This window comes from Lepidochelys kempii, chromosome 9 (assembly GCF_965140265.1).
Source record: "Lepidochelys kempii isolate rLepKem1 chromosome 9, rLepKem1.hap2, whole genome shotgun sequence".
NCBI classification, from domain to species: domain Eukaryota; kingdom Metazoa; phylum Chordata; order Testudines; family Cheloniidae; genus Lepidochelys; species Lepidochelys kempii.
Genome location: NC_133264.1, coordinates 98,110,694 through 98,133,721, shown reverse-complemented (window position 1 = coordinate 98,133,721; position 23,028 = coordinate 98,110,694). Strand labels below are relative to the sequence as shown.

At 39.1% G+C, this 23,028-nt stretch overlaps 1 protein-coding gene across 9 annotated transcripts in view; it reads left to right on the top strand.

Moving 5' to 3' along the window:
• LOC140916749 (integrator complex subunit 6-like) overlaps positions 1 to 23,028 on the top strand; it is a 54,048-nt gene that overhangs the window by 8,768 nt on the left and 22,252 nt on the right. For all 9 annotated transcript variants that reach the window (XM_073358475.1, XM_073358476.1, XM_073358474.1 and 6 more), the window contains 6 exons: positions 14,351 to 14,500; positions 15,746 to 15,835; positions 16,234 to 16,417; positions 17,252 to 17,380; positions 20,492 to 20,655; positions 22,056 to 22,208. In XM_073358475.1, coding sequence (XP_073214576.1) covers positions 14,351 to 14,500; positions 15,746 to 15,835; positions 16,234 to 16,417; positions 17,252 to 17,380; positions 20,492 to 20,655; positions 22,056 to 22,208 — 870 coding nt within the window. The remainder of the gene's footprint in view (positions 1 to 14,350; positions 14,501 to 15,745; positions 15,836 to 16,233; positions 16,418 to 17,251; positions 17,381 to 20,491; positions 20,656 to 22,055; positions 22,209 to 23,028) is intronic.

The following is a 23,028-nucleotide window of genomic DNA, read 5'->3' as shown; positions in this document are numbered from 1 at the left end:
TTACTAGATAAAAGCAGAAATGTGTACACTAAGAGGCTTAACTAATTTCAAATGCTAAAGTCACTTTTTATAACAAGTTTAAATTGTAAAATCATAATACATATTTCTACCTAAGACTGCCTGCAAATAAGTGGAACGGCTTCTCTGTAGTGAGTAGGGAGTTGTCTCCACGTTTCTTTGCCAAATGCTCTTTGTTTCTTGTGTACTACATGCTGTTTTTTCATCAAAATACCAAGGCAGAATCCACAAGAATTACTAAATTATGATCTAGGCTTCTTAGCGTGGCTTTATAATCTATATAAAAATGTACATAATAATTAGATTGTAAACTCCTTGGGGCAGGAACTCTCTTTTTAAACTATATGATGTACCATTCTGTTGATTTCTAAATTGTGAATGTGTGTATTTATTAGCTTTTGCAATAATGAATACTATAAGATTGTAAATACTCTTCCTTTATTTTTAATTGCTTATAATGTGTTCATTCTCATTTGGGGTTTTGAAAATGTTTCTCCCTTAGGAGAATAGTCGACTTACTTTAAATCCAAGGGTACAAAAATGATATTTTGAACTTACTGTAACAAGAATACACAGAATTTAAGGCTGCCTGTGTTTGCATAATATGAAAATACCATTAATGTGAAAAGCTGCTTCTCTGATAAACTTCAGTTTCATGACTTGCGTGGATCTGTATTCCTGGGTAAAAGTAGTGCATATCTAGTGACTTAATTGTCTGGAATATTCTGGTTTCAGCTTTAACTATGGAGCCATAATATATACACAAAAATGGCTATTCAGTTGTAAGAGTCTGATTTACAGATTAGTTAGAGGGAGCTCCACTATCCAAAGATTCATTGTCTTCATGCAATACTTAGGGCCCTACCAAATTCGCAGTCCATTTTCGTCAGTTTCATGGTCATAGGATTTTAAAAATCGTAAATTTCATGATTTCAGCTATTTAAATCTGAAATTTCATGGTGTTGTAATTGTAGGGGTCCAGACCCAAAAAGAAGTTGGTGGGGGTGGGGGTTGCAAGATTATGATAAGGGGGATTGCGGTACTGTTATTCTTCTGCGCTGCTGCAGGTGGTGGTGTTGTCGTCTTCAGAGCTGGGCAGCTGGAGAGTGGCGACTGTGGGCTGGATGCCCAACTTTGAAGGCAGAGCCGCCATCAGCAGCAGTGCAGAACTAAGGATGGCATGGCATGGCCTGGCATGGTATTGCCACCCTTACTTCTGCGCTGCTGCTGGCGGGGCGCTGCCTTCAGTGACAGATGCCCAGCCAACAGCCACCACTCGTTGGCTGCCCAGCTCTGAGGGCAGCACAGAAGTAAAATAATCTTGCAATGACACCCCTGACACCCCCCGCCCCATTCCCTTTTGGGTCAGGACCTCCAGTGTTTCTCAGATTGGATTTCCCCCCATGAAATCTGTATGGTATAGGGTAAAAGCACACAAAAGACCAGATTTCATTGGGGAGACAGATACTGTTATACTGAGAAACATTGGGGAGACAGATACTGAGACCAGATTTCACCATTCTTGATGTGTTTTTTTCATGGCTATTAATTTGGTAGGGCCCTAGCAATACTGTACAACTTGATCAACTTCTTGAGTAACTTGCATTAGGAAAACGGGGGGGGGGGGGGGAGGAATACCACCATTGTAAACCAACTTTATTTTAACTTAAAACTAACCATTTGATTACTAATGTGGACTGTGGGTTTAGAAACTTGCTACTGTTCTTTCTCCCCGCCCCCTAATTTATCTTATTAATGTGTTCTCTGTGGTGGATATATCACAATATTTGACTAGAGTACAGCTATTTCCAGAATCTATAACATCACCGTATAGCGCTATGTATAGAGCAACTGTTAACACTACCACTTGACTATATGCCAACTGTCACCTTAATACATAATCTCTGTTGTTGTTACACTGAAAACCTTGAGTAGACTTTAAATACTTAAAACTACACTCTATCAAATTCAGTTTTCATGGATTCCACTTAATATTTGCTGGAGACTCTAAACATAAAGATGAAAAGGATCATATGAGGAGCTGTTCTAAACACAAGCAACGAGTCAAGCTAGGGACAAGGTGTTAGTGAAGCGCTTGGTTCGTGTCTAGAATATGCATTTTAAGTGGTGTCCTTGTAATCACATTCTGTGTTCAATTTAGAATCTGTAACTGCCCTGATACTTGTATTGATCTATCCATTTCTCCCTAATTCCCTGTAGAGATTGAGGTACTTACATTTTCTGTGTAATGCATGGGTATTAAGAAGATATGTCTCTGGGATCAGTTGTTTTAGTTTGAATTTCAAACTGACATCTACATTTTTCTTTCAACTACTGATATTTTTAAATTTGTTTTTGAACTGGCCACAAAACAAGGTATGAAAATTTGTACATTGATGTTCAGCTAAAAAAATACTGACCAGAGAGTATTGAGGTAGGCGCATTCTTATTCTGTTGCCTTGTGCTTCTCTGCTTTTAAGGCTGTTATAGGCTGAGCTCTCTAATGTGAACTTTTTACAAGAAGTGATATTAACAATTCTATTCATGTATAGGATGTAAGCAGATATCTTCCTTATGCTTGCTGTTAAAGATAAAAGGACTTGAAGTTAATTTTAGTGCTATTAAGCTTCAAACAAAACCATAGTGTGTGTTTTTTAAAAAATTGTGTTGGCTAATGTTAGATTTTTAGTATAAGCAAAGGCCTACAGTTTAGCAATATTATTGTTAGTTGTCAGTGGAACTGACCAACATTTATCTAGGTATTATAGTGAGGTAGTAGCACCTGTGTAGTTAAGGTGAGACTCTTACTGTTTAACAGCTGACTTCTCTAAGTGCTGTGAAGTCCACATGCTTGCTTGGATTAACCTGACAATTTCTGTGCTTCATGAGGACCTGGAGTAGATTAGTGGTCCATATTTGAGCAAGCGGTTCCTGAGATACAGCCATCTCTTCCCCCAAGCCTCCAAAATCTTCAAAATCGTTTCTTATAACATGTTTTTGCACAGGGGTAAAGTTAATGGTGCAAGTTGGGGTCATTTGGGCAAGAGATTCTCAGTTATGGTCTGTCACATTATGAACAGCTTTTAATTTTCAAAATTCTGTAAAGTCCATGTGCATAGGGAGATTATTTAGAAAATTGGTTTTCCATAATGGGCTGAGGTGGACTTTGAAAGAGAAGGGGAGGAGAATACCTACTGAGTTCACACATCTGCAGTTTTATGCTATAGAGCGTTGTGCAAAGCACCTTCCCCTACACCAGACCCTGAAGTGGAGTATGGGGCTCTGCTCCATTTCCTCTTGATGCCTCCAGCTGGTAGATACGCTTCTTGCAGCCCATCAGTTACCACATACCTTCCTTCGTCCCTCCAGTTCTGCTTGAGGAATGGAGAGGCCAGGAGAAGCGTAGAGCTGCATCCTGAGTGGCAATGAGGAGGTGGTCCCGGGAAGTTTCCTGGTGTGTCTCAATCATGTCACCCTCACTGCCCCCACTTCCTCAAAAAAAGAAAAAGGGGGCGGGGGAATTCACTGCCCAAAAACTCGGTGCACTTGACATTCTGGAAGTGTACAAAGCACTTTTGGTTAACCTTGACTTAGAGTTAAAGATTTTGGTCTGTGAATGTTATTTGCACTGTTGGGGGTGTACTTTACTTATCAAAGTTTATAATCCAGAAGTACCTACTATTTCTAAATGATGGTGTCCCTATAATCCATCTTCATAAATTACTACATGAAACACATAGCTGATTTAAATACAGAATTAAAGTAGATCTCATACTACTTCAAAACCATACTGATATGGCCACTTGTTTACTGAGTGCAACTAATTCTGGATAGTTTTGTGTTCCTTGTCTAAATACTGATATATTTTGAAATGGTGGGTTATGATGACCTCTTTGTGTTTATATCTTTTCATTTACTTAAGCATATGTGATAGCCTTGATGTTGATGCAGCAAAAAAAATGGGGCTTTTGATCATAGCCATCTAAATGTCTAAAATATTGCAGATTAAACTCTGGATATCAGTTATTTAAAAATACAGATATTAAATGGGTAACGAGCTGTCTTGCTGACAGTTTGCTCTTTGATGGTATTGATTATTTTACTTGCCTCAGAGCTACATTTGAATATAATATTTTTATACATACATATATTATAAAAAACTAACAAAAAAAATCCCCTGGGCGGTCGTATGGTATCTCTGTTCTGCTTTCCTTGGTGCAGACAGCATTGTTCTACTCTGAATGCCTGCAGTTTACATTAAGCTGTGATTCAAACTTGCATTTTACAGTTTGATTTGATGATCAGAAGCTTTTTACTAGCAGATTTATGGGCCTCAGTCAGTACTTTTTGAGGATTAACTTTAATGCAGGGAAACACAAATGTTTAGATGAATTAGGATTTGGCTACTCAACTTGTATTTCAGTATTGCGTAAGAGGTCACTTTTACAAATAGATCAACGCATCCTGGGAACCACAGGCCAGTCAGCCTCACCTCAGTCCCTGGAAAAATCATGGAGCAGGTCCTCAAGGAATCAATTCTGAAGCACTTAGAGGAGAGGAAAGTGATCAGGAACAGTCAGCATGGATTCACCAAGGGCAAGTCATGCCTGACTAATCTAATTGCCTTCTGTGACGAGATAACTGGTTCTGTGGATGAAGAAAAAGCAGTGGACGTGGTGTTCCTTGACTTTAGCAAAGCTTTTGACACGGTCTCCCACAGTATTCTTGCCAGCAAGTTAAAGAAGTATGGGCTGGATGAATGGACTATAAGGCAGATAGAAAGCTGGCTAGATTGTCGGGCTCAACGGGTAGTGATCAATGGCTCCATGTCTAGTTGGCAGCTGGTATCAAGTGGAGTGCCCCAAGGGTCGGTCCTGGGGCCGGTTTTGTTCAATATCTAGGATGGCTCTAGACTGTTCTCAGTGTAGCAGATGACAGAACTAGGAGTAATGGTCTCAAGTTGCAGTGGGAGATATTTAGGTTGGATATTAGGAAAAACTTTTTCACTAGGAGGGTGGTGAAGCACTGGAATGCGTTACCTAGGGAGGTGGTGGAATCTCCTTCCTTAGACGTTTTTAAGGTCAGGCTTGACAAAGCCCTGGCTGGGATGATTTAATTGGGGATCGGTCCTGCTTTGAGCAAGGGGTTGGACTAGATGCCCTCCTGAGGTCCCTTCCAACCCTGATATTCTATGATTGAACTCCTCCTAATGCTACAGTGCTCACTTTATATTTATTTTTTACAAGTATTTGCACTGTGAAAAAACGGAAGAAATAATATTTTTCAATTCACCTAATACAAGTACCGCAGTGCAATCTCTTTATCATGAAAGTTGAATTTACAAATGTAGACTTGTGTTTAAAAAACAAAACAAACCTGCATTCAAAAATAAAACAATCTTAAAATTTTAGAGCCTGCAAGTCCACCCAGTCCTACTTCTTTGTCTGAGCAAATGGTTGAACAGGAAGTTTTGTTTACATTTACAGGAGATAATGCTGCCAGCTTCTTGTTTACAATGTCACCTGAAAGTGACAACAGGCGTTTTCATGGCACCATTGTAGCCGGCATCACAAGATATTTATGTGCTAGATGCGCAAAAAATTCATGTGTCCCTTCAGGCTTCAACCACCATTCCAGGGGACATGGGTCTGTGCTAATGACGGGTTCTGCTTGATAACATTCCAAAGCAGTGTGGACCGACACATGTTCATTTTCGTTATTTGAGTCAGATGCCACCAACAGAAGGTAGATTTTCTTTTTTGGTGGTATGAATTCTGTAGTTTCCGCATCGGAGTGTTGCTCTTTTAAAACTTTTGAAAGCATGCTCTACACCCCGTCCCTCTCAGATTTTAGAAGGCACTTCAGATTTTTAAACCTTGGGTCGAGTGCTGTAGCTATCTTTAGAAATCTCACATTGGTACCTTCTTTGCATTTTGTCAGATCTGCAATGAAAGTGTTCATAAAATGAATAACATGTGCTGGTCATCATCTGAGACTGCTATAACATGAAATATATGGCAGAATGCGGGTAAAACAGAGCAGGGGACATACAATTCTCCCCCAAGGAGTTCAGTCACAAATTTAATACAGTGTTTCTTTTTAACAAGCGTCCTCAGCATGGAAGCATGTCCTCTGGAATGGTGGCTGAAGCATGAAGGGGCATACAAATGTTTAGCATATCTGGCACGTAGATACCTTGCCATGCTGGCTACAAAAGTGCCTTGCGAACGTCTGTTCTCACTTTCTGGTGACATATTCTCCTGTATATGCAAACAAACTTGTTTGTCTTAGTAATTGCCTGAACAAGGAGGACTGAGTGGACTTGTAGGCTTTGAAGTTTTACATTGTTTTGTTTTTGAGTGCAGTTATGTAACAACAACAAAATCTACATTTGTAAGTTGCACTTTCATGACAGAGATCGCACTTCCGTACTTGTCTGAGGTGAACTGAAAAATACTATTTCTTTTATCATTTTTTACCGTGCAAATATTTGTAATAAAAAATAATATGCACTTTTATTTCAGTTACAACACAGAATACAATATATATGAAAATGTAGAAAAACATCCAAAATATTTAATACATTTCAATTAGTAGTCTACTGTTTTAACAGTGCGATTAAAATCGCAATTAATTTTTTTTAGTTAATCGCGTGAGTTAACTGCAATTGATCGACAGCCCTAATTTTTATTTAAATCCTCTACTGTGTTGGAATTAAAAGCAATAACATTGTGCTATTGGAAGGGAATCCAAAGCTGAAATGGACTGATTTAATTTCACTATCCCAAGTGGAATGCCTAACCAAAAACAAGACCTCATGAATGGTGAAAAGTAGAATGTTAAAACTGAAATAATTCCTGTATCTACAAGGCTGTAAGTAGCATAGGCAAACTATTTGTTTATCTTGATTTTCTAAAGCAATTTTTAGAGCAAATGACACTTCTGCCGACCTTTTTATATGTGTGTGAATACTTTGTGGAGTTTAGAGCAAATTATTTCAGTCTGTGAATTTACTTCACTTTTGATGCATTAAAATTTAAACATAATGCAGTGCTTCCAGATGGTATATGATCTCAGAGAAGGAGTATAAGCATGTGTCTAGAGAGGTGCTTCTCCAAGACTGGTTTAATAATGAAGATCACTACAAGCCTGCCAATATTTTTGGGAAGCCCTTAGCCATTTCTCTTTGGCCAGGTGTATAACTTACTTAATGTGCTTAAACTGAAAAGGAGCTCTTATTATCTTTTGCTGCTTTTGAAAGTCTATTTTAAGGGTTAATTCAAAGACACTAGATCGCTATCTAAACTGTTTTGTTCTAAGGAATGGTGGGGTGGGTTTAGGTTTCAGTGTTTAGGGCTCAAAATTGCTTGTTCACCATTAGCACTGTCAGCTTGGTGAGTGCCGCTCTCCCTGGCTGTTGAGGTTTTTCAAATGCTGGACTGTCTGAAGCACACAGGCAGAGTAAGAAAAATGACAAGATGTTTGGCACCCCAAAATTAAATTGCCTGCTAACTTGAAGGAGATCTTTATGTAGTGTCAAAGAACTGACTTTTTAGAAATAAGCTCTAGATTGAGAGAGCAGGACTGGATCCTCTAAGCAATCCAGTGGAAGGTAGAATATACAATGTAGTTTTATCTTGACCTAAAACTTAAGTTAGTCTAGACTAGCCCAAAGAGATGAGAGAGGACAAACACTGGATCACAGAATTGCATGATAAAACTACACTGTATGTTTTACCTTCCACTGGATTGCTTAGAGGATCCAGTCCTGCTCCGGGGTGTGAAAAAGAGATGTAGTTGAACATGCAAGGTTATCTTTCTTTAAAGCTAAATGTATATGCTATTTTATGTGTTTAAATTCCAGTTACCATCCTTTAATGCAGCTTGACACAAATCATGAGCAAAAAGTTAGTACTCTACTAAAAAAGCATGTCATTCACGATTTTCTAACCTACTAAAATGTAAAATTAACAAGAATCTGAAAATATTGAGTTACATAATTGTTTAAATAAATGTATATAGTTACAGTGTACTCTGCTAGGTAGCAAAAAGATGTACCAAATCTAGTGTAAAGGCTCTATTTAGTTATAAATCGACATGTTTTAATGGTTCTATCAACCAATGAAAGTGCACTTTTCGTTAGAAAATAACTGAAGTGTACAAATGGTGGGAAAATTGATTAAAATCAGTTATTTAAATCAGGTTCCTCCACCTTGTGATTTAAATCGCTTTGATTAAATCAATCCGTCCTGCTCTGTACATATCTAAAATCCAGGGACTCTGTCTGCTTATTATTCTCTTGCATTTTGATACTCTCATGAGGATGGTGCTTTTTGTCCAAACTTAAAGTGAACAACTAGGAAAACCTACTGTTTTTTTTTAATTCAAACATTTGTTTTGAAGATTCCCCCAGGCCTCTCAACTGAATCCTACACCAGTTACCTTAATTTTCCCAGCTATTAAAACTATTTATTTAAACTTAACTGACTCTTTAATTTCTTATCTTTCCTGTACTGCTTAGTTCTGCTACTTTATTTTTATTCACTTAGCTGGTGGACCCCCTCTCTTCCCTTGGCAGGTCTCTCCAGCTTTTGTCTGGAAGGAGACAGGATAGTTGTGAAGTGCTACCAGATGTCTTTGAGTGAAGAATTGTATTTCACAAGACAAGCTTCAGAATTCCAGAGGATGATATTTGAAAGTTCTATTTAGTGCCACAGAGGGCTGATTGACATCCCTTTTGCCCAATCATGGCTTGGGGCAGCAGGTGTGTGATTCTCACAAATGCCCAGTAAAGCAAGTACAGTATAAGTATTAGACCTTCATATTCACCAGAAGGTCATCCCATTAAAATTCAATTCTGTTCAGTTTTTCCTCTAAATTTTCAAGTAATGGTAAATTAACACTTCAGTTTATATGCCAAGATGTACTCTACTCAGTGTTAAATTCTGTGCATAAAGATGATCCAGTAGGAATTGGGTACTTGAAGACCTGAAAAAACTGAAGTCTCACGACTGGAATTATGTATAAGGAATCAAAAATATAACTGTTCTAGGGCTTTGACTTTATTCTTGTCTATTTGCATACATGGCCTCTTTAACTCTCCTTGTTTCAGTGTGTGCATCTCCAACTCCCCTTCATTTTTATAGTATTCCTACCTGCAGATGAAAATAACTATTCCCTCACAGTAGCATTTTCCAAGGCAGCAATTTATAACCCTAACCACTTTTGAAAGGCTGCTGCTGACACGAGCTCAGAAATGATTACTCTGAATAATTCTGCAGGATACTTTTAACAGTGTATTGAGGGGGAGGAGGAGCAAGAACACAGAAATCCTCAATCCCAGGTCCAGTGTCAACTCCTGGAGTACTCTGAATACCACTGTCATTTTTCAGTGTTACATTCTTAGGTCAGAGTCCCCAAGAGAACCATATTACAGAAGTGATCTTTGTACTATTCACTTGGATATTTTTTTAATGTCCTCCAAGCAAGCCTTGCACTAATTGAGAGAAAATGCTACTTTCGCTTCCACAGGCATTTATTTAAACAAGGTGTGGAGTTAGGGAAATCCTGTATTCCCTGCACTCACATGGAATAGCCCTATAGAATCGCTCATTACAAAAAAGAAATATACAAGACATCCTGTTAATATACTGGAGGAAATCCAGGTATGCTCTCAAGATCATTCAAAAGTTATGACATGAAAGAATTATGCTTCCATAAGCGTGTATTCTGTCACGTTCCCAATCCATATGTTAAAGGAGATCAGGAACCATGTATAACACCATTCTTCAGAGAACACATCTTGAGCTGGGCCTGGGACCTGATTTACAACCAAGAAATTTAACTCATTTGGCAGGCGTTCCTACCAAATGACGTTTAGCAGTTGTACTGAAGAGTTAGGAGGATTCGGAGGTCCTTTGTAATTGTTCAGTTAAGTCAAAAGAATTGGAGCTGGCCCAAAAATCCCCGCTGCCAAGATTCAGGGTGAAAGAACTTGTTTAGAGGCAACAAAATGAGGGATTTTGAAAGGTGGAGATTCTTCTAGCTGGTTATTAGACTATCTTGAAATATCTGTGGGGCAGATCTTGGAATGCAGGAGGGCTGTCTGCATTGCTGAGGTTGGGAACCTGTACCCAGTCCATACTCTCCCTCCACTTCTGGGGCACTGATACTAAGGAGTTCAGACTAGGTCTGAAAGCTCTTAGCCTTGGTCTTTCTCTGAGCATTTTGCTGTCCTACCCCTCAAAAAACAAACTTAGTTTGAAGAGATTAGAGAATATGCATACACCCTGCCCTTACTCACAGGGCTTCTAATCTAGCACTTTAAAGCACACAAGCAGGTGTCCTGCCATTGGAGATTTCTGTTTCAGAGAACAGAAGGTGGGGTAATAGCATCTGTTGGGGAGTTGCCTGACACTTTAAGATCATTTGCAACACTTATCTTGCATCAGAACAGAAACACCTTTTGGGAGGCCCTGAAGTCTGGAAATGAGTCTGTCTTCAGCTTCAGAGGATGAAATCTTCAGTTGCAGTTAGCTCTGTACCAAAAACTGCTTCTTTCAAAAGCTCTGGCTGCTTTTTTAAGACACTCCACAATCTACAAGTTTGTCAATGCATCTGTACAATAATAGACCACTGAACATGTAATTTGGAGGGTGGCTGGGTAGAGTTCAGGGGCAGGGAAGTTTGTTACCAAAACCACTGATGCAAGTCTGTTTTCGGGGAGGGGAAAAGTCCCGAACTTCATTTTTTTTTTAAAAACAATTTTTTAAATATATTTAAGGGGCAAAACAAGTGAGTTTTGGCTTCTCTCCTCTTTTTACAAACAAAAACACCAACCCAAACTAATCAGACTTTCGTATGTCTCAACTTCACATGGCTTCTGTTTATTTTAGAAAAGAAGCCGTATGAATGCAAGACCAAAAACCTTCCACTACATGTGGGGTTTTAAATTTGGTTTTAAAATGAAAGCTAGCACTCGTGCACGGTGTGAGACTGACTCCTGCAGATAACTTCTCTCTGCAGAACTGGTACATCACAAGTTGGTACACTTCCCTGTGTTGGCCTACTAATGTGCCGCAGTGTCTGTTCTGGAGAACTACTGTTAACCATGCCACAGTAGCTAAGGCTCTTTCTCTGTTCAATTCTAACCCTTTTTGAGACTCGGGGCTTTAGCTGTGGTGTGGACAACTGGATGGAAGTCTAACTCATTTCATGCTGGCCAACCAAATAGCCATTTTATGATATCAATTCTTGGATACTACCAAGCTGACCTGGATTCAAATTGCTGACTAAATAGAAATAAAAAATTGCCCTCAGTATAATCTTCTGAGTAATCTAGATTCCTTCCATTTCATTCACCCCATTTTCCCAATAGGGGTCTTGAATAATATTTTTATTTGGATTTCAAGATGTATTTAGGGCAAGGAGAATGTTATGTCCATTCATTTAGGGCCACGTACACTGTCACCTCTTTAAAAACTTTTTACAAACTGTGTCCTGCATGTTGTGTAATATAACTCACTCACTTCGATGCAACATAGAATTACTCTAAAGCAGTAGTTCTCAAACTTTTCACACTACTGTACCCCTTTCAGGAGGCTGATTTGTCTTGCATACCACAAGTTTCACTTCACTTGCAAACTTGCTTACAAAATCAGCCTAAAAAATACAAAGGTGTTTTAGCACAATATTACTGGAAAATTACTTACTTTTCTCATTTTTAATTACTTTCTCTATAATTGTAAAATAAATCACGACCCCCCCCCCCACAGGTTGAGAAACACTAATAGTATATATAACAGTATAAACAAGTTATAACTGTATGAAATTTTAGTTTGTACTGACTTTGCTAGTGCTTTTCATGTTGCCTGTTATAAAACTAGGCTAATATCTAGAGGAGTTGATATACCCCCTAGAAGATCTCTGTCCCCCAGTGGTACGCATACCCCTGGTTCAGAGCCACTGCTCTAAAGAAATTAGTGACTTTTTTTTTTAAATTTACATATAGCATCTTTCATCTAAATAGATCTTACATTTAAAGTTAAGGATGAAACTTAATTTTTTACTCTTCCTGTTGTGGCTGGAGATAGAGCAGATAAGGATCTGAGAACATGGTTACTGCTTATAAAAATATTTTTTGTTTTCTCCAAAGTGCTCTACAAACAGATACCCAAATTAGACATACATCATTGAAAGCAGCAGGAAGTGAAGAATATTTCATTGAATCTGCAGTAAGGACTGACTTAGGACAAGGCTTGAGTGTTAAGTTGCATTTAAGATTTTAATTATTTTTTGCCTTAGTCCTTATCACCAAGATTTCCTGGTCCTTACAACTCTTCTCCCAGAGCTTAACAGTCTGCTTCAGCTGAGTCTTTCTGCCACAGTCAGCACTGGCAGCTATCTCCCACTCTGGCCTTCTAACTGATAGCTGCAGAGGTTCTCTTCCTCTTGTCCTTCCCCCCCCCCCCCCCCCCCGCCCCTCCTCCCCCGGTACTCAGTTGCCTAAAGAGACAGGAAGCTTTCTATGTAAATTCCTGTAGAACACATGACTAGGAGCAGACATACAGCTTACAACCACAGTTTGGAGTTTCAAAGGGCAGTAACAGGTGCATGGGACACAAGCATGCCTTCCAGGGCCCAGTACTCTGTTAGGTGGGCATTAGCAAAACTAACAATCATTGAAAAGGAGGACTTGTGGCACCTTAGAGACTAACCAATTTATTTGAGCATGAGCTTTCGTGAGCTACAGCTCACTTCATCGGATGCGTACCGTGGAAACTAGCAGGACAGTGGGGTGGGAGGAGGTATTGTTTCATATTCTCTGTGTATATATAAAGTCTGCTGCAGTTTCCACGGTATGCATCCGATGAAGTGAGCTGTAGCTCACGAAAGCTCATGCTCAAATAAATTGGTTAGTCTCTAAGGTGCCACAAGTCCTCCTTTTCTTTTTGCGAATACAGACTAACACGGCTGTTACTCTGAAACCAACAATAATTGAGTTAGTTTTACTTTGCTGCTGCTCAGGTAAGTTCTGAGCAGCATCAAAGGAAGGGATTGGCACTATTCAGTGTAGAGGACTCAAAACTGAGGCTTGGGGTAAGGGGTGGAATGACACTTGCACATGTACACACCTGCCTCCTTGCAGCAGCCAGGTAGCTGAGGGAGTGAACTATAAATATTGGAGAGATGTTCTGTACTCCCCATTGCAGCAGTCAGGAGTCTCTGGGATGCAGAGGACAAGACACAATGTCCCTTCTCCCTTCCAACAGTGGGGGAGGGATTGGGACCTTGCAACTATCAGTCTTCAACTAGAAAGTGTCTGTCTGCTAAAGAGATAGAAGGGTTCCCGGCAACAACCTGGCAGGAATCTGAGCCAGTTTCCAGCAGCAAGGAAGAAGTGACAGAAGAAAGTAGAGTTAGAGTTATAAGGTAGGACGTAGAGAAACTGGGGTAGGAGAAAAGTGTGCTTTTACAATATATAATATGGATGTGGAGGAAAAGTGTAGAGGAAAGCATAAGAGGCACGATCTGTATATGAACGTAAATGGAGTAAAGCCAGGAGGGAAAGGAAGTACAAGAAAAGTGAGAAGTATAGTGAGTCGCTTTTGTAAAACTTCTCGAAGTTGGCTGATTATACAGTATTAAAAGTCCTCAGTTAATGATACACAGCTGTCTAACATCTTTCTAGTTCTGGGGTGGGCACTGAGCAGGGAGCAAGAATGTGGCGGCACGGGTATCTCTCACGGGCTACTAGGCTTAGTCCTTGAGCACGTGTTGCATGTTTTTCTAGCCCTGGGTAAGGCTGTTTGGGGAGGAGTTGCAGAGCACCACAAGAGCAGCTCCGTGTGCTCTCCCTGCAGCTCCTTCATTCACCACCATGCCTTAGGTATTCATGTTCGATTTCTAAATGCCTTTCATTTGACACACTTTTTAAATCAAATGTTCTCATTCTCATGGAAGTACCCAAATAGTTCCATTAGTCACTTCTGCTTTGCTGCAGCTTTCATAAAAAGAGCTAAATAGACAGAGTCATTGTTTCAAAAACTTAATACTGTTTGTAGTTTGTTTTCTACTGTGTACTTCATGTTCTGTACACATTGCAGTTATGTGGGAAGATACTTGTGTGGCTCCTCTGATTTTATTTTATTTTTTTTATTTATTAAATCTATGGATCATACAAGCACAATAGGATCTACTTGCTAATGAGAAATGTAATCTGCCTCTGAGAGGAAAAGCGATGATCAGACCCTGCAGTTAATGTTTGCCAGATCACTAGTAAAATGACCAATAAACTGTCTTTTTTGTCTCTCTCTATATTACTACATAACAGGCTGGATGGAAGGAAAATCATGCAACATTCATGAATGAACTGAAAAACCTCCAAGCTTCAGGACTGACTACCCTCGGGCAGGCTCTCAGATCCTCGTTTGACTTGTTAAATCTCAATAGATTAGTATCTGGAATAGACAATTATGGACAGGTAACAAATGTTTGTTCTTCACATTTTATCAAACACTCTTTGTAACCATTGCTGCTTTGTGGATATTGTTAAATATCTGGAGCGGGGTTGGGGGGGTGATGGAGTATGAGTAAAATGAGGGGGCTGCTTTGAACTGGTTATAGTAAAACAATGGTCCATCTAGCCCAGTATCCTGTCTTCCGACAGTGGTCAATGCCAGGTGCTTCAGAAGGAATGAACAGAACAGGCAGTCATTGAGTGATCTATCCCCTGTCATCCACTCCCAGCTTCTGGCAAACAGAAGCTAGGGCCACTCAGAGCATGGGATTGCATCCTTCACCATCCTGGCTGATAGCCATCGATGGACCTATTCTCCATGAACTAATGTAGTTATTTTTTGAACCCTGTTATAGTTTTGGCCTTCACAACATCCATTGTCAACGAATTCCACAGGTTGACTGCGTTGTGTGAGGAAGTACTTCCTTTTGTTTGTTTTAAACCTGTTGCCTATTAATTTCATAGGGTGACCCCTAGTTCTTGTGTTATGTACTATCAATATTCATAAACTACAAATAATTCCATTTTTAAAACTCGAGTTCTCGTGTCACACACTAAGCCACATGGAAACGTGTTCTGTGTATATTTGTGTTCGGTGCATATTGTGTGTGCATGCACGTACACCTGGAATCTTAAAACTGTAGACATTTATCAAATAACTATTTCAAACTTTGCTATGTTGTATGTTTGCCTTCTCAGTATGGTATTTTAATGAACTATTTTTTTTTAAAAAAAAAGCCCAGTTTTAAAGATGATTAATTTTCCCACTGTTAAGTCTCCTGAATGTATTTTACAGTATACTGATCTTTTTATTTTCTCCTGCAAGGAGAGCCAGCTGGAATATAGATATATTGTTGCTATTTAGTGTCATAGAGGGTCTACTCCTAACACTCACTTTTTGCTTAAGTGATAGGAACCTGTGACTTTATGGGCCAGGGGGGTCTGAGTTCTATACTTGTGGTCAGTCTGAAGTTCTGTGTGACTTTGATGTGCAGTATCATTTCGGTTGTGAAGTTCTACATGTCCACAGATTTAAAACCATCTCACGCTTTTATAAGGACTGTTTGGCATTTTAAGTTCTTAAAGGCAGATACTGTGTTTTATGTGCTGTAAATTGATGAGTACGTTTACAAACCAACACAAGTTTAACTGAAGTATGGAATTAAATATTATTTGTTACTATTTTACATGTTTTTATTCTTTCTCTAGGGGAGAAACCCGTTCTTTTTAGAGCCATCTATTTTAATTACCATCACGGATGGAAACAAATTGACACATACTGCTGGTGTTCAAGAGGAGGTAAGACTTTCATAGTTGTTTTATTTTTTTAAATGGCTACGGGGGAACACTAACTCACTTTTAACTGTTAACAAGACTCCCAAAAGAATTTCAGTTTTAAAATCTGTGAATTTGCATCTTGGCAGTGTGCTAAAAGAATTATGAATTGGATTTATATTGGTGGTAATTCAGCTTCATTCTGCAGACCACTTTTTAAGAAAGGTGGACCAGCTTCTCTCCCAATGCCCCGCTGCTGAGTTCCATAGGCACTAGGAGTTCACAGACTATGGTTTGATAGCACTGATTAATAGAGCAGAAAACTGGTCCTTCAGTTTATCCATTATTTTGATGATTTGTTTGGGTACATGTCTTCAAATGAGCATCTGATCCCTTAAAGCTTTCAAATCTTTCTTTACTAGCTTCATCTTCCTTTGAATTCTCCTCTACCTGGAAGTGAACTAACCAAAGAACCATTTCGTTGGGATCAAAGGCTGTTTGCCCTAGTGCTGCGTTTGCCAGGAGCTTCTTCTGTTGAACCAGAGCAACTAGGGAGCGTACCCACTGATGAATCTGCAATCACACAGATGTGTGAAGTGACAGGAGGTAGTTGGATGTTATTTTGCTTTGGTTTCAACGTGGAATTTGTCTTACTCTCTAAGTTGTCTTAATGGGATGCTCTTGAGGGATGGAGGGAGAGAATAATTTTACATCTAATTTTTCTCACTTTGGACACTGACTCTACCCTGGCCAGTTCAACGTGTTAGCATAGCACGGTTGCATTTGGGTTTCTGCCTTGCAAGAGTATTTTAAAATTAAAAAATACTGGCTGTTTTAAATCTGACAGCTTTTCACTTTTTTCATGTTAAGCTTTGTAATCCCTTCCCCTTTCTTTATAAAAGGCTGGTCGTCGTCTTTGAAAAGTGATTAAAAATGAAACCATCTCACTCATCAGATCTGTTCCTTATGTATTCAGTAAAACCTGCTTCCTTTAATAACTAATGTTTACTTCATTAACCTTCTGGTGCTAATACAGCTAAAAGGAGTGAATTACACACGAATGAACAGAAGCATCATCAACAGCATTGAGCTGTGCAAACCGACTGCTTCCAATGGGTCTACACCATTGTCACTGAAGGCTTTTTTGGCCTGCAAAGCCTGTGTTATTGGTGATAATGCACAGGATGGAAAAGACCAACTTGTCTTTCACAGTCTGTATTGTTTGCACTGTGGAAGTATTGTGCCATGTCTGTTGATGATTTGAGTTTGTCACTAAAGCAGCAACACTGCAGTGGTGATTCCACATAAAGTTGAAAGAGCCTTGACGTATAATATAATTTTTATTTTTATAATAAACAGTATCCTTCCTTACTTACACAATTAAGGTTTGCTGAGACTTCTTTTCAGACTTTCGCTGCATTGCTCTTCTCTTACTTATAGGTCGCTCCTATTGTGTGCGGACACAAAGAATGTTGAACCAGTGTTTAGAATCTCTAGTTCAAAAAGTTCAGAGTGGTGTTGTTATTAACTTTGAAAAATCAGGACCAGACCCAGCTCCCATTGGAGAAGGTACAGTAACTATTCACTTCCATCTCTGTAGCTGTAATCTATGTACAAGTGGTTTTTTTGTTGCTTTGTAAGCTCAGTGTAGATCCTTAATGTGTGTGGTATCTGAGCTTTTTCCTTAAACGATCTTGTCTTAGGAATGAAATGCCATTATTGCTTGCTATCTTGTTGACTGAGGAACCACAGCTCAAAAGACAGAAATATCCAGCATTGCTACTTATTCCTGTTGTAAATAGTGGATGCAGTGTAGTTGTAACTGTCAGTCCCAGGATACTAGAGAGACAAGGTGGGTGAGGTAATACCTTGTACTTAACCAACATCTGTTGGGGAGAGAGACAAGCTTTTGAGCCACACCAAGCTGAAGAAGAGCTTGGTACCATATAGAACAAAGTTGAAAGCTTTTGTCTCTCATCAACAGAAGTAAGTAGTAGAGGCATTAATAACTGTATTGTGTTGAAATAATTGGAAAGCATCCTGGATGCATTATGCACACCAGTCTTGTGAATGCTATGTAGATTTTCAAAGCAGTATAGGGCTGACAATATATAAAGCTGTTTATTTTTTTAAATACCTCAAAATCTATCGTAAGAACTTCTTTTTTTTTTTTTTTTTTAAATAAATTTGAGCTGTGTGTGAATTTTATTTGGGCTTCACTAGACTTTACCAGAGTTAACTCACCCTCTAGTAACTTGAGGTCTTCAGTATGTTTGTAAAAGCTAATGTGGATTTACTTGGAGTCAGCCTAGGGTAAAGAGCAACACGTATCCTGAAACAAATATTTGGGAGTGTACATGCTAGCCTTTTGAAACACATGAACTAGTTAGTGTTAATTGCCAGTCAGTGAACTTGAGGTCAAAATGTCTGGTGTTGACAAACCCTTGGTGCTCTCAGGCTGTCTCTGCGCTGAAGGAAGGTGCATTTTAACATATGTTGCATATGTGAAAAATACACCTTTGTTTTACCCACTATAGACAAGGCCTTTGAAAGCAACTGCAAAAGATACCTGCTAGATTTACAGTTCTTGAAGAATACCACCATGGATCACCGTTAAGGATTCTTCAGTATGTTACAAGCAACAGAATTTAATTAGTCTTGGAGATACTGCCTATTTGAAATCTAGTCATTTGGGGGGTGTAGAGAGGGCTTTCAGGTACTGCACCTGCAAACTTCTGTGGCTTTACCATTCACATTTTTCCCCCCTTAATGGCTTCTCTCTCCCCACGTTCGGTACGGTGAACCTCAGAAACAGAGGAAACTAACTATATACATGTGCTGTCAAATCCACAAAATGAATAGGGAAAAAGAAAATGTAATTCTATTGAATTTTTGTTTAGGTGCTATAGTGGACTTTTAAAAAAAAAAAAACTTTAAATGCGGTTTTAAATGGATACACTGTAAAGGTGTCTGTTTTTTAATGTTTTTGGCATTGTGCTGCTTGAAACTGATCACACTGTAATGGATCGAAACTTTTCTTTCCTAACTGCAAGTGAAAATTTATGTGCCTGGACAGGAAGGGAGAGTGTGGGGGAAAAAATACATTTGTTGATCATGGGGCAATTTGTTCAGACTTGCAGAACTCGACATCTAAAATGGAGGAAAGAAACTGATCCCTTGGCATGTTTAGGAAGACTCCTTTCCCTACAACTTACATGCACAGAAAATCATACACTTAAAAGCAAACTTGAAGACACATAGAGTATGCAAGTAGAACAAAAAAATCAAGAGTATCTGTTGCTTTTGGGGGGTCCTTTAGGCATTCTACTGTGATCATCTATCACCCTTACTTTCATTCTGAGCCACCTTTTCTTCCCCCCTGCCTTTCTTTCCTGTTTGCCTGCCTGCCTGTTTTTCCTCATAATGCCTTTTCATCTACTTGGGAGAATATTTTAGACTTGCCCCCGGCATCCTGTGCAGTCCAGGTTGGCACTAAGCAAAGTCCCTGACATCTGCTGATCTGGACACTGGAGTCACAAGGTTGCTCTTGTATGGGAAAGTAACTGGATGAACTTGATTTAGTGTTGTTTTTTTTTCTCTTTTATCCGAAGCTATAAAACAGTAGAGTGTAAGTATCAACATAGCACAAAAGTGTCAAGAGAGCTCAGACTTGGTGTGCGTCAAGGAAGCAAATATGTTCAATCTAAACCAAGAGCAGCAGAAGTTTCTGGTATGGGGAAACGTAGCAGTGTTAGTGCTCTTCAAATTATTGTAGTGCACGCTACAAAAAATGGAGAAATGAATTGGTCTGTAACAGAAGGGCATGTTCTGTAATACCAGTCAACCATTCCTGAAACAAATCAAATCAAAAGCATATACCTGTGACAAATGCTGGAAACTAGGCTGGCAAGCTTAGCTATGCACCTGTACCTTGTTGAGCCATGTTCCAAACCCACATCTAGGTTTTGTGAAATCTGAGCTTATTTTAACTGTTTCAGTTTTAATATAAAATGGGGGAATGTACGTGAGGTAATAGGACATAATGCGCTAACTAACAAAACCCTTAAACTTGCATTTCTGTGGAGGAGGAGAAGAGTGAAATGACTTACTAATAAGGCATTAGGAACTTCAACAGACTGCTGAAAATTGAGACTGAATCTATTGCCATAGGATACATTTTACACCTCTAAAAATTTTGTCTTTCCCTGGAGAAGTTTTCCCATTTAATTTCAGCTAATACTAACATTATTCCCTGTATACTGTATCACCTTCAGTGAGACTATAAAATGTCAGTGACCTGTTTCTGTAGCCAGGGCAGTGTCAGAGATTCTAGACTTGTATACTGTACCATTTTTAAAGCAAGTACTTAATACTGAGTCTAAACCAACTTCATTTTGTGTAATACGCTGAGCAAGCAGTGCTGCACTTAGTTGAATTGCTGTGTAGCTGGAGCAGGACTGTAGAGTGTGGGCAAACATGCTCTTAAAGTGACTTTAAATTATGCCATTTTACATGCTGATGTAGATGTGCAGCCTTGATGTTAAGACACACATTGGCATCTTTGAAACAAATGAAATGGGACATTGGTTGTTTAATAAGAGAACTTCCTGGGAAACAAATGCATGCCATGTAGCTTTTTATTTTTCATTTTATTTTTTTTTTGCTTTGTTTAAATTTTAGATGGACTTGTTGATTCACCCAGGCCCATCAATTCATTTGCTTCTCAACCGTGGCATAGTTGTCATAAACTCATTTATGTACGACCTAACCCTAAAACTGGTGTTCCTGTTGGGCATTGGCCAATTCCAGAGTCATTTTGGCCTGATCAGAACTCACCAACTCTGGTAAGTAAAACCAACTAAAGAAAAGGATTCCACATCTCCTGATCGGATAGAGAGCTCTTAAATGAACAGTAAATTACCCCAGGCTTGCTTATGGTCTGGCTTTCACTAAAAAAAAAATGAATTGACTCTCCATGATGCTGATTGGTGAAGACAAGTCTAGAAATTGCATCCCACATCACTTCTGGATCCGGAAAGTTTATTGCAATAAATTTTCCATTCAGTAAACTAGTTCTTTTAATAGTTTTTAAATATTGCATCAATCAAGTTTTAATTCAATATCTTTGCATTTTGCGACTGTGGAAATGAAGTTTTTAAAATATTGAGTCAAAATTATACTTTGAACTAAATTATTTAAAGTGTTTTTTAAAAATGGGAGTAGAAAGTAGAGCCATGGAGTCTTAAACTATCTCAACAAAGGGGGTTAGAAGATGTAGTGCATTTTTGATGTTCCTTTTTGTGGAATCGCTCTTCCTGGTACGTAGCAGGACTCCATGTATATGATTCTTCTCTTCCTAGCAGGGCAAATTGTGGCAGGGAAGGAAGCAAATAATTGCATCTTCTAAATCGTGGGAACATGCAGCATGTGCTTGCTCTTTTCTGAAACACAGTCATTTTGTTGGTTATTGGCTTGATCTAGCAGCCTTTTTTTCATAGATCTATCTCTTCGAAGTGGGCACGTTATGTTTCTGCACTTGTGCGATTTGCTCAAGGTGCTAGTTTTTCCTTGGGGGGTGGGAAATCAATCACTAGGGAACATTTTGAGCAATCGTATTGGCCAAGCGGATATGCTCTCAAACACGGATTTCTGTGAACAGCAGGCTGAGAGAAAGAGTTCAGGTTTTCTTTAAATCATGTATTTGTGCACTTTGTGGATTGACTGGGATTTAGGACTTGAAATATTTAAAATTTTTTAATATTAACTACATTTTTCCCCCCTTTGTGGGTTAGGAGGGAATAGTGTGCCAATGTTGTTCAATAACTTGTGAATGATTTAGTTAATAGTCCATTATCTTGATTCATCTGGATCACATGGTAGGAATTTCACCTTCTGCTATTGTCAAAACTTGATGATTAACTTGGTTTTTTTAAGTGTTGAAGGCTAGTGAGGAATAAAGGGTGTGTATGGGAGGAGGTGCATTACTGCATGTCAGCTGTTTGTTTACTAAATGATTTTATTAATCTGTGTTTAGTAATACAGCTTGATTTGATTTATTAAAAAGAACGTATCAAAAGTGGAATACTTTAAAATAGTACCTTAGATTGGAGCTATATTAAATTTAAAAAAAAAAAAGCAAATTTCTGGGTGGCAGTTACTAGCATTAAAGAATTAACCTGATTATCTTTAACATCAGGCAGTTGGTGGACTCTAAGTCATGAATCTTTTTTCTTCCTTCTCTTAGCCGCCACGCACAGCTCATCCTGTTGTGAGGTTCTCCTGTGTAGATTGTGAGCCAATGGTAATAGACAAGCTTCCTTTTGACAAATATGAACTTGAACCTTCGCCCTTAACGCAGTACATCTTGGAACGAAAGTCTCCCCATGCCTGCTGGCAGGTATTTGCCTTTATTTGATTATTATAAAGTCAATAGGAATCCCTAGGCAGTGCTACGTTAATCTGTGTAAACCTGCAAGAAGGCAAGAGGTATGTCTGTTACACTGTTCTGCTGAGTTGAGTTGAGGAGATATGTAAAGATGCCAATTGCCTTTCAATTCTGACTAGATTTTTCAAGCCTTTGAAGAGGTGATGCCACTACAGGCGTCATCCATTCATTTAGTTCTGTTTTGAAGTCATAGCATTTCAGTGGCAAATGTGTCCCCCAGGTTCCACACTCAGATGAAATGCAACTTGTCCTTTGCGTGTTGGAAAAGAAAGAGATTATTGATTTCTATTAGAACTCTTAGATGTTATTTAAGTGACACAAATTCTAATGTTCTGTGTGGTAAGTAGTGGTTTTAACTTCTCCCGTCCAATTCATACCTCATGCTTAATGCACTGGATTGGTCCTGTGGAGGCTTTGTCACAGGCTTCTTCTGCATGGCCTGTGGCGAGTCCCTTAGACCCAGTCTACATTTAGGGCTTGTCTACACTTACAGTGCTGCAGTGGCGCAACTACATGGGTGACTGGACCGTCACCGGTCCCTGAGATGCCTGACACAGTTCAGGAAGGCAGCAAAGCCAGTCCCTGGTATAAAAAGTTGAGAGATACTGGTGTACACCAGGTCTTAGAATTTAGGACGATATAGCTCTGGTGCACCTTGAGTATTGTAGCTATGCCGACTTCACCTTCAGTGTTTGATGCAGCTAGATCCACGGATGAATGCCTTTTGTTGACCTAGCTACTGTTGTGCAGGGAAAACCTGTGTGTGAGCGTA